At 34.8% G+C, this 13,166-nt stretch overlaps 1 protein-coding gene across 1 annotated transcript in view; it reads right to left on the minus strand.

The window, feature by feature from the left end:
* CSMD1 (CUB and Sushi multiple domains 1) overlaps nt 1-13,166 on the minus strand; it is a 1,526,452-nt gene that overhangs the window by 792,645 nt on the left and 720,641 nt on the right. Inside the window, exon 5 of the mRNA XM_075202483.1 lies at nt 5,819-6,026. Within this exon, the coding sequence (XP_075058584.1) occupies nt 5,819-6,026 (208 nt within the window). The remainder of the gene's footprint in view (nt 1-5,818; nt 6,027-13,166) is intronic.

Consider the following 13,166-nt stretch of genomic DNA (forward strand, 5'->3'; position numbering starts at 1 on the left):
CACTCCACTAAACTAGATGACTGTCCTGGAGGTGGAGTTAGCTAGCATCCTTCTATTCCCTAACTGTATGCTTTGGGTCATTCCCGCTGTACCCTCCCTCTCTTTTTCCTCCTTTGAAGTACACGCAATCAATTTCTCCTCTCCCCTCCCTCTGTGTCTCAGTCATTTACCACCACCCTGGCTCCACTTCCCTTTTTCTTGACATGTTGGCAGCCAGGCTTCCCCACTACTTTTCCTCTGAACTCACCTCCATTATACTAGGCAATTTTAACATCCCTATTGATAATCCCACTGACCCTGCCTCCATCAAACTTCTCACCCTTTCATACTCCGTTGGCCTCACTCAGTGGATCTCATCCCCCACTCACTGATTACTCTCTTGACCTTGTATTCTTTCATCAATTTGCTCTCTCTGACTTCTTGGCCAATGACCATCAACTCTCCTCCACTCCGATTACCACATCCTACTCCAGAGTCTAAGATTTCTCCCGTGCTACCCCCCCCCCCATTGGAACAACCTCCCTTGCTCTTTCCGGCTGTCCCCTAATCTGTGCACCTTTAAACCTGCACTTAAAGCTCATCTGTTCCTCAAAGCCTACCAGCCATCCACCTAACCATTCCTTCATGCTTGATCTTCTCACCTCCCTCTTCTTCTGACCCCTCTTTCTCGTTCCTCTGGCGCAAGATCTCCTCTGCTGACTCCCCATTGTACTTACTGTCTGTTTGCCCTCCCTTTAGGATGTAAGCTCTTACGATTAGAGCCCTCTTCCCTCCTGTCTCTATACCTATACTGCTGGTCTGAATTAGCTATGCTTGGAGCTCTTGGAGTCTTGGTATTATTCATTTGTTGTTCTGTACTGCTTTACCCTGTATGCTCTACTGTTTGTTTTCTGTATGGCGCTGCAGAAATCTTGTGGCACCTTACAAATAAAGTATAATAATAATAATAATAATAATAATAATCATCATTTTATATCTCCTTAAATACTGGAAGAGTATTTATCAAACGCCAAGTATTGCTTTATATGCAGCAGCCCAAAAGTGTCATCATTATTTCAAAAAGATCACAATTCAAAGGCATTTTGAAGAACATTTTAACTGAAATTTTTATGTACAATACACAAGAACCCTGGAATTAAACCAGACTGACAAGTATGAGCAGACATCATTGAGTGAGCACTTTGATTTTTCTTTAACATTCATTATTTGTATTTTATCTTCCATATATAACAAAAACAGCAAAATGATATGAGATTACATCATAATGTCAAAGCAGTATGTGTATTATTTTATTGATAGTAACCTTTTTTTCAGAAAAGGTAAAAGAAAACAAAGCAGCTATAGCAATGCATATATGGTTTTTAAGACTTTCAATCATATTCATTTGTATTATTTGCTTTGAGGTAGTGCAGTTTAAAAATGTAAACTGTCTCTAAAACTTTACTTTAAAACACTTCCATCTCGGTGAACATTTTAAGCAGCATTGTGACATTTGCGTGTCAGTCCCATTTGCTGGATGAAAGCATGGATAGAATTATTGTGTTAGTAACACAACCATTGTATATAGGAAGACTTAGTAATCAAACTTCACTTGTTACTCGGTAAATATGCTCCATATATTAAAAACAGCATTGTTCATAACACATTTGTATATCTTTTCTGTTGAGTATACAGTTCTCAATTCAAATTAAGAAGCATTATTGTGAATAATTTAATAGTATGATATAATATATACGCCCAAAATAGTTGTACATATTATACACATACGGTCTGTACATTTTAATTTACAGTACATATTCTAGATTTTATGAACATTGACCATAATAGTTTGGAGCCAATAGTTTAAGTTAAAGGATGCAGAAGGATAATTTTGGAGAAGTATACATTGTAATATAATTACTTTAAACATCTATAAAATAGATAAATCTGACCTAAGCATGAATCATCATCATCATCATCATCATCATCTATTTATAGAGCACCACTAATTCCGCAGCGCTGTACAGAGAACTCATTCAGATCAGTCCCTGTCCCATTGGAGCTTAGAGTCTAAATTCCCTAACACACACACACACAGAGACAGAGATAGATAGATTAGGGACAATTTGATAGCAGTGAATTAACCTACTAGTATGTTTTTGGAGTTTGGAAGGAAAACGGAGCACCCGGAGGAAGCCCACACAAGCACAGGGAGAACATACAAACTCCACACAGATAAGGCCATGGTCGGGAATCAAACTCCTGACCCCAGTGCTGTGAGGCAGAAGTGCTAACCACTAAATTATTTACAAACAATTGTAGCAATTTATTTAAAATTCTAGGGAAGCTGATAAAATCTTTAAAAATGTCAAGGATGGGAAGAGTGACATCAGTAACTACAGCTTCATTTACACTACTCCTGAGCATTGTTATCATCTAATGATTCTCACTGATAGTTTTCCTGTATTTCAGTCAGGAAGCAAACACTATTTTCATCAAAGACTTCTGCTGCTATTGCACCAACTAACAGTGCTACTCCACTAACTTTCATTCCCCATTCTTCTCCCCATAAGTTTTTATTGAGCACTTCCTTCAGCCTGCTCTTTCTTATTGCTGCGCTGTTTTGGTAGAATAAATGTAAATTGCTGTAAATAGTAAATGTTTAAATCTTAGGTACCTTATGATTCATCTTAACAAACAATTTTTTCCAATCCAAGTACATTGTGTGTATTATTCTCTATGTGCTACATAATGAACTTGGTATATGGAGAATATTTTCTTCTTGGTTGGCCTCTCTTGTGTTACAAATTGCCCTGAAAAATAAATAATTAATTCCATACATAGATATTTTTTTGGGGGCCTTGCTGAAGCTTACTTATGAAAAACTTGAGGGAATATCCATGTCCTTTACATATACCTGAAAATGAATGTCATAAATATATAATATGATAAATAATGATGATAGAATTATCATTGATTATTGTACGTGGCATACAAATGAGACATATATATATATATATATATATATATATATATATATATATATATATATCCTTCACCAGGTTCCCCTGGGAAATGGTGCTTGTAAACCATCTGTAGTGTCTCTCATTAATTGATTGCAAACACTGCCTTCACCCAGATCTTGATATGTAGCTCCTAATAATATTAGTTAAGACACACTATGGCCACCAACAATCTCTAAGTTTCTGTTCAATAGTGTTCTGGAACTTGTAGATTCAGTGACTTATTTCGCAATACTCATCAGATAACCTGAAAGAACACACTTAAGATGATGTGAATCAATTAAGCAGTTCTTAATACCTAACCCTCTCTATTCAACACATTCACCCTATTGGCAATATCTCAGTCCACCAGCATGAGTTTTAAAATATAATTAGCTTTACTTTTCTGCTGTTTCTCCACTCCAAAACTCCTTGCTGGCTCTCTTCTCCTATTGACTCTGCTGCTGCTTGCACTCAAAGATAGCCTCACACACTAGTCTCTCCAATTTGGGTATGTTCCTGTGTACTTAGACTCTCTGCTCTCTCTGTCTCTTTTATTGTCTATATGTCTCTCCTCTTTAGTCTCCCAAGTGGTGGTAAAACCTGTAGGAAAATGTCATTTTGCCGATGACTTGATGCATGTACCGTTTGGAGGAAGCACCAGTGTGTCACACACATATACATTACTATATATATATATATATATATATATATATATATATATATATATAAAAAGAGAGAGAGAGAGATATTTATACCTTTTATGGGATTATTGACATAAATGTGAACATGCAATATCTCAAGTCATATATTCATCATCATCCACATTTATTTATATAGCGCCATTTGGATATTGAAAAATTAAATATTTTTTCAGAAGGGCCGATGTGTTTCACATAAATGAGTTTGCAAGGCTGAGAATTCCCAACTGTTCTTGCTAAGCCAGACTGCCTGAATTAATTTGCATATCTATCTATATCTATCTGTAATTAAGACAATCTAATACGATTATATTATTTGAATAAAAGAAAGCAATGTAGAATACAAACTATGTATTGTTAAGGAGAACTTACTAAATATATCAAACCCTCTAGAGTACTAACTTTACTTGAAATGCTTGCTGAGCAGTCTAATCCTACAGAAAGTTAGATCTGTTAAATAATTTATATTTGGTGAAACATTTGTTTGCATTGGACATTAACTTAAAAAAAAACACCTTGAACATGAGCACATGTTAGTGAGCAGATAGACCCACTTATTAAGCAGACTTTACTGTTTGCGTAATTCTTCCCCAACATTTCTTTCCTTTCACAATCACACTCGGTATAGTATGCACTATATATTTAACTACAAGTATATGTTAATTTAAGGTGAGCAATACAGTGTTACTTTGTGTTTTAGATTTTGAAATGTAGTGCTTAAATACTATTCGGCTGCATATAATAGACACTAAGGGCCTGAGTCATTAAGGAGAGCAAAGCTTAAAAATGGAGTAACTTCGCACCTTAGCAAAACCATGATGCATTGGAGGAGGAGGTAAATTTAAAATGTGGGGAGAGATTTATATATGGGGTAGGACATGTCCTAGATCAACTTTAAATTTCAGTGTAAAAATAAAGCTATCAAATATTTGTGTGCTATATCAAAAAAACAGCCAGTATTTAACTTATGTGCAAAATAATAAACTAATTTGCACCCCTTGCATTGTAATATGGTTTGTCTCGGAGAACATTTACTCCTTTTTTGCCTTACTTTCCTTAATGACTCAGGCCCTAGAGTGGGAATATTCTAACTTTTGCTTGGGAGGGTAGCTAAAATTTTACTGGAAATTCGAGTTGTTTAATATGTTTTCTTTTTCTACTTTATAGACTTATTTACACAAATTGACACTAGTTTCTGTAGTGTTCCATTTTTCTGGGATATCTTCTTTTCAAATCCCTCTTTTAGTTGATGATGTGCCTGCTGTTATTTGTCAACACTTTTTATTTTGGTAACTTTGCATCATCCTTTGCCTTACAGAATCATTTATATGCAAATTATACATACAGCATTTATCAAACCTATCCCTCCTCAGTTTTGTCAGTGTCTCTTTGAATCCTAGATTTTCAAACACATTTGACAATGACCCTAGATAAAACAGAGTTCTTACTCTCTTACATAAACATCAACCCGCCTTCCTGAAAGTTGTCTGAAGGTGACAAAGTTTTAGTAACATCCATGTCTAATTTCTACTTTATTGTAGTCAATATCCACTCTACCCTTTCTTTAACACATCATGTTCAAGACAAGTTCTGCTACTTACACATGTGCAACATTGCCAGAATATGTCAATTTCTTACAAGAGTTTATATGAAACAAAAAATCCACCATCTCATAGTATTTTGCGACTATCTGCCCTCAAGGCCATTTTCAGACTAGTTGACACCTCTCAAGAATCCATATGAACAGCTCTTCTGTATCAGTCTATGCACTAGCAATCTATGCCCTCCATAACAAAATTCAAAGTCCTTTCCATTACTTACAAAGCTTTAAATATTTCAGCTTCTCATTATGTCACTCACTTGATCTTTAAATACAATCCTGCAAACTCTGGCTCTTCCACATCTATTTTTCATCTGCACTGCTATGACTTGTTTTATCAATTTCTATAAGGTCTCTTTTGTACTGAACCTCTTATGAGACTCTTTACTTGTTCCACCTCTTATGAGACTCTTTACTTGTTCTGTATTTTATCATTTATCAATCTCTTCAACAAATAGCACATTTTCCATAAATTTGTGCCAATATCTGGGTAATGTATTAAAAATTGCAGGGTGATCTGCATTTGTGTTACTTGCCATATTGATGGGGCTTCAGTTCCACTGATTTCTAAGAAATCGTATCCTTCTTCCATTTGAAAATCTGTAAAGACCAACGCAATAGTATCCCCAGGTTCGGCAAGGATAGTCCAGGTGCAATCAGCATTATTTTCATATTCCGAGGGAAAGTGAGGGCTTGAAATGATGCCACTTGTTCCTCGTAAAGTCCCGCCACATGCTCCTTCAGCTATTGTATGAAAGATACAATGGATTATTATTATTATTATTATTATTATTATTATTATTATTAATAATAACATGTATATGTTTTATTATTAATGTTATACAACTGAAGTACATAGCTATGACACCCATATATGCATAGTTTCCTTGGGCATTGTTGTAAACGTCTAATTTCAGACGCTTATTATACAATAATATATCAATGTAGGCCCTGAAACATTGATTCATGGTAGAAACAATTTTGGGGTAATAAATTTGATGCTACAGGTAAATATTAAACCAGCTTTTAAAAAATAAGGCTTGTCAAAGAATAGTCCTAGTTCTCATTTATGAAACATAACACAAAACATTGTACAGCACATATGTCACAAACAAAAATAAAGCAATATATATTTTAGATGGTGAATAAAAAGGATGCAACGATTTTGTTGAGAAATAATTTCACCACTTTTAAAGAATTTTTTTAAAAAATTATGCTTACTTAATTTGTTGCATTAAATAAATAAATTGTCACTGAAGTCAAATTCTCTAACAATAATAAAATACAATTTTATACAAAATTACATTTTACGTTTATTCCCCCTAAAAAAGAAAAAGACATCTAGTAAAAAACTATTTTTTAAAATATTTTCTATTATAAAAACACACCAATTTTAACACTATTTTCATAATTTAGTATGGAGTGCCATTTTCAGTGTAGTTTTCCTTTTAACTTAGACGGTGTGCTTTTGGTGTTAATCTAAACTATGCAAATTGTGCCTCATTAGCATAAATATTAATTTACATCACTTTTGTTCATTTTTAAAATTGATTTTAAAGTCACTTTTCTTAAAAAAATTGATAGTACAGTTTGTGTTACTAAATATATTTGTACAACTACTCAAGATGTAATACAAAACCAAGTATTATAAAATAAGTGTTTTTAAATATACTTTGCCCTTAAATATCAAATACAGTGTCCCATTAATGTACTGAATATTAAAACTAAAGTAAGATAATTTATTGGTTTTGAGCTAAACTAAAAAAACATATGGTATATATTTTGATGAAGGAAATACCAAAAATATTGATTTATTAATTTATGCATGTACAAAGATAAGTACTCATTTATAACTGTGAATGCAAATCATAACAAAGTCACTTAATAAATGTAATAAATATTGCCCAAGATATTTTTTCAAATAATTCACAGAATTCTTGAATATATTAATAAAAAGACAGTCTTGCCCTGAATGTTAAAGGTGAACATGTGCTGTACTCATTACATAAATGTAAAAATGGTTTTTAATCATTAAATGAAATTACTCATGAGCTAGGCAAAATTGAGACGTCATATGAAATATTATCCTTGTACAATGAGACTGAACATTCTAATTGACGAAATAAAAAAGTATTCGTACATGTTAAGTAGTAATACGATATATTGTGCTATACACCATTGGAAAAAATATTTTCTAATTTAAAGGGTTGTCAACGTTTTGAAAAAAACCTTCTGTATGTTCTCCCCATGTAGTAAATAGGGGGAAATCATTTTTATGTTTCTTATTAAAAAGTCAGCTTACCTAACAAAGACAGTTACATAGTACATCATCATCATCATCATTTATTTATATAGTGCCAACATATTCCGTAGCGCTTTACAATTGGGGACAAACATAATAAACTAACATACTGGGTAAAACAGACAAAGAGGTGAGAAGGCCCTGCTCGCAAGCTTACAATCTCTGGGACAATGGGAGATTGACACATGAGGTTAAGTCTACATTTTGCATTTTGGCCCAGCCAGACTGCAGACTACATCTAGTTAAATTAGCACATTTGTAGTGAAACCACAAGAACCAATGAGCTATTACTTTTTATCTGTGTAGTACAATTTAGATAATGAAAATAAACGTCTTATGGGGGTATATATCAAGGCAAAAATAGAGGAAAGAGCAGCAGGTTCCCACTCTTTTTTCCATATATGACAGAGAATGCCCACTTTGTGCTGTTGCCAACCAGGTGGTGTGGTACTGTATATTTGAGAAGGATCAAGGACATGCATGTTTGGAAATGATATAAATCATTGCCTTAAGGCCCGTTGTGCTACTGCCGCCTCTAAAATCCTCCTTCACATCAGTAGAGCTGCTTTAACAACCCTGACAATGCTGGGTGTTATTTACTGAATGAATGCACAAGCTTAGCTTTTAATAGACTTGGTGTCCCTCATTTACCCAGATTATTGAATTTTTTTGTCCACTACCTGTACTTTACATCAGATGTTAGTAAGCAGTGCAACAAAGAATATAATTACTATAGTCCACACAAAGGAAAGCTGGCAACAAGTGGCCCGAGGGGCAAGCACAAATAAGTAGCCAATTGCCATCAAACATAACTATGCACATGGTTACATTTATTGTTAATTATACTTGAAAGTGCCAGAAACATAATAAATGACTAAGTACAGATGCCAGGAACCCTAACCAACATGAAGTGCAAGATAAATGGTACTGTGAATTTGCTAGTTTAACAGTTAGTACAAGGTAGTACATGATTTAGTACTTGGTGGTCTTGGTCTAATTCAGAGTGACTGATAGTTGACATTATATATAAGTAACATGCCAAGGTGTTGGTGTCCCTGACACTTGGGGTCTCTCATTATAAGGGTTCAATAATGTATAATGTATAGCCTATTAGAATCGTGGAACTCTTCATCTCTCTCTTCTAAGTATGTGCCAGTGGGGCAATTCAGCGCTCTGCGCCTGCATGTCTCTGGCCTTTGTAATGGTGTATCTACTTCTATTGTACTACTATTAGTGGAACATGGTAGCATGGTTGTTAGCATTGCTGCATCAGAGTACTGAGGACAGGTGTTCATTTCCAACCATGGCACCATCTGTGTGGAATTTGTATGTTTTCATGTTTGCAGGGGTTTCCTACAGGTGCTCCAGTTTACTACCACAGTCCAAAAACATACTTGGAGTTTAGTTGGCTTGAGATTAAATGAACCCTTGTGTGTGTTTGTGTGTTTATATGGTAGGGAATATAGATCGCAATCCCTAACGGTGCAGGAACTGGTGTAAATATTCTCTACTGTTGTGATGGTATTATGTATTAATAAAATATTTGCGCACATCTTATAACTACATACATTTTCCCATTAGTACACAATATTTTCCTCTTGTTCTTTGTGCACATAGATTATTGAATTAAATGAATATACTTTTGAGTAATCAAATCCTGATTTGGATGTTAAGGAATTTATTACAGTGGTGCAACTTTTAATGGATGCACAGACTTCCAAGCGGTCCTGCGCGCACAAAAGCAGGCAACTTTTTAATGTATTGGAAAGTCTTCTTGACAGATTAAAATGAATGAGATAAACTGCAGCTCTGGTTACATTTTAAAAGGGCTTACTTTTTTTTTTTAATTGACTACTGAATTCCATATCATATAATAGTCAGCAGACAAACAATGCACAATTCCCAGGAATAATTTTCTATATGTATATACATTCTTAATAACACTTATCTAACTTACTTCTTAGTAATCTGTATCCTAACTAAAATCTGGCCTCACTTATCTGCAATATCAGCAAATCAGTTGTCTTGAGTAATTTGCCTTTTATAATCCTATTTAGTCTATCGCGGCAATGACACACACACGCCATAAATATAACTTTGTGTACTATTTATATGCAATGCATTTAAAATGCGCATTTTCCCTTTAATACAGGAGATTCATCGAAGGCTATAAGATGTGCAACATGCGCAACCGACTGCATTAAAAAAACATCAGAGGTGGAAGAAAATGAGCAGACATAGTGGTGTTATAGGCTTGAAGTCATTAGTAGATGCTCTGAAGACCACGTCAGTGGACTGTGAAGCAGAGAATTAAAATGATCTGAAGTCCCTGGATATGTATAAATTAAGGAGATGAATAGAATGGTAATATGTGAATAGTTCAATTGGCTACTAAGGTCACATATATTTATTTAAAGCAATGTGGTATTTAAGTAAATTACCATTTGCTTTAAGAAAAAAGGTGTAAAAGACTAACAAAAGTTTGACTGGAAACATAATTAAATAACAAAAGCCAACATTAAAAGAGAGAAGGAAAAAGAGTCAGAGAATAGGGAAGGTGGAAAAAAATCTACTGCAGGTTTAATGGTACAAGCCAAAAATTAAAACCCTGATATGTGGGGGTAATCATTGTAGCATAAATGCAGATGCATACAGTGTCATATAAGGTAGCATTTCAAAACTAATCAATGGTTGAAGTGGAAATTTATAAGTGGCAACATGGAAAATGTAAGTGAATGGAATTTGATAGTTTTACAATGAAGTCAGTAGGAGAAGTATGGTATACCACTGTATACCAGCCCTCTTCGACCAGTCCGACCAATCATATATAAACCAATACAGCTCTGCACTTCCGCTCCATCAAACCTCTCTTAGATGAATACTGTCAAAAATAGAGATCAGTGTTCACTGCAAGCTACCATTTATTAGAAACCAGAAAGGCTCATTTGCTTGCAACAATTTTGGGGAGAGTTGTCAATGGGCGGTTTTGTTCAAAAGTTAAAATCAGCCAAAACCACCATAAAGATATTATAAATTAATTTTCCCTATATTTACAATCAACTAAAATTTAAATTTAGACAGTTTAACTAATATTAACTATTATTAACTACTATTAACTATTATTATTATTATTATTATTATTATCGTAGATTTGTAAGGTGCCACAGTGATCCACAGCGCCGTACAGTAGGGAAAACAGTACATAAATAAAGCAGGGCCATACAAGGAAGACCACATAATGTGACGAGGGTACAGCTGAAACAAGAGGAGCAAATGTGGCTCAGAGTGGAGATTGGGACAGTTATGATAGTGCATTAGTGTGAATAGTGTTATCGAGGATAAGGTCACCTCTAAAAAAGAGATGGGTTTTCAAAGAGCATCTAAAGATTTGAAGGCTGTGGGAATGTCTGATTGAGCATGGTAGGGAATTCCGTAAGGGGAGAGCAGCACGGGAGAAGTCTTGTAGGCGGGAGTGAGAGGTGGTTACCAGAGACAAAACAAGGCGAAGGTCAGAGGTAGATCTAAGAGGGCAGTAGGGAGAGTATTTTGATATAAGATTTGAGATGTATGCAGGGGTAGTGTTATTGAGAGCTTTGTAGTTAAAGGTGAGTAATTTGAATTTGATTCTGGAAGACACAGGGAGCCAGTGTAGTGATTTGCAAAGTGGTGCAGCAGATGTGGAGCGGTGAGAGAGGAAGATCAGTCTTGTAGTACATTTAGGATGGACTGAAGTGTGGATATATGGGTGTCAGGAATGCCAGATAGCAGGAGGTTGCAATAGTCAAGACAGGAGATGGTGAGAGAATGGATAGGAGTTTTGGCAGCATGAAACTTAACTCTTTCCATTCATTAGAATAGACACTGTATTTTCAGAAAACCCATTGAATGTACTGGCAATAAACATGAATGGGAAAATCTGAACCAATCACAAGCAATGTTTATGTGCTAGCTGCTTGTGATTGGATGAGCAGGTAATGGAGTTGACGGCAAACTAATGTAATACTATTGTGGATCAGTTTTAGTGTACCCAACAGAACATATTACACTGGCATTTCCATAATAGTATTAAATCTTGGTTTAATTTTTTAAATAATAATTTATATAATGAAGCATTTCCCATTCATATCAATTGGTAATTGATTTAAAATAGGCTTTCTGCCCATAGAAATTCTTTCTACACCCATTGAAATATAATATTCATCCCAATGAATGGGAAATCTCACTCATCTCATTGAGTTTCAGGCAATTCAACTGCCTAAAACTGGTGAGAATATTTTAGGGGATTTTTCGGGATGATTTTGCAAATCACAATTTACTAGATTCTCACATTACAGAAATCAATTTTTTATATGATTGGGATATGTACATCAATTTTTTTGATGATTTGAAAAAGTAGAGATTTATATGGTTATTTGTTTCCAGCAGAATAGTTGAATTGCAAATTGTCATCATCAAAGTTCATTTATTTCATAGTGCTGTACAGCCAAAAATACAGGTCACAAGTACAGTAAATATTGATGTAAATCTGGCCCATTCTCCAAGGCACACTCTCCCTAGGGAACCAACAGTCACCAGTAAGCAGGGGAGGACGGTCTGGGTGTAACTGGTCATAGTACCACCAATCACCAATGAGTTACCGCTCTAATACACTCCCTATTAACTTCATGATAGTTGGAATAATCTGTGTTATATAAACTGTGTTTTTGAGGTCTGTGACTGTATCTTGTGTGGTGACCAGGAACTATGCTTCTGTCACATCCCTATGTTATGCTTCTAAGGAATTACTCTGCTTGTTTTTCCATATATTGAATAAACCACTCTTTGGTTTCAACAATTCGCCTAGGTGATTTTTGAACAAACCCAGCCGGATGCACCGTCCTCACAGAAACACACAATCATCCATTCAATGGTTTTCCAATTCACCATTTCATATAAATTGGCACATTTGTAGGTTTCTCTCCTTATAAAGAAACCCCATGACTGATATAACTCATATGTTCATGATCATTTATAGCATGAAACTGACAGTAAAGGCTTTTAAAGAATTAATCAATAGTATAGGCTACCGTAACATTTCCTGGTATATAGCAGTAGTGAAAGGGCAACAATCTATAGTAATTTTGTCTTTATATTAGTGAAAGTGCAGCAATTGTATAGGTTGATCATTTAAATTCAGTGCTATACTTTAAATTTCCTATTTGTCTTGGTAAGTCACATAATATGTAGCCATGCCTAATGGTATGCTGCACTCACACAAGTAGACGCTTACTTTTTAAGAATATGTATGCCAGAAAAGTAAAAAATGTTTTCTCTATCATCAGTTTAGCACATGATTCCTAAATTAGAGTTTTAATTTTTTTTCTCACATACGATGTACTTTGAAGGTGCAAAAGGCATCCTATTTAAGAATAAAGGCTGATATTCGGTTACTGGCAACACTGAGGGATATGTGCATAGAAAAATGGAGAAAGTGGGTCTGTAGCCCATGGATAACTCAGTAATGATTCCCACAATGCACAATATTCACCCCTGAGTCTCCTTTAAATATATTACACAATATAAAATTACTTTTTGCATATTAT

This window comes from Mixophyes fleayi, chromosome 3 (assembly GCF_038048845.1).
Source record: "Mixophyes fleayi isolate aMixFle1 chromosome 3, aMixFle1.hap1, whole genome shotgun sequence".
NCBI lineage: Eukaryota > Metazoa > Chordata > Amphibia > Anura > Limnodynastidae > Mixophyes > Mixophyes fleayi.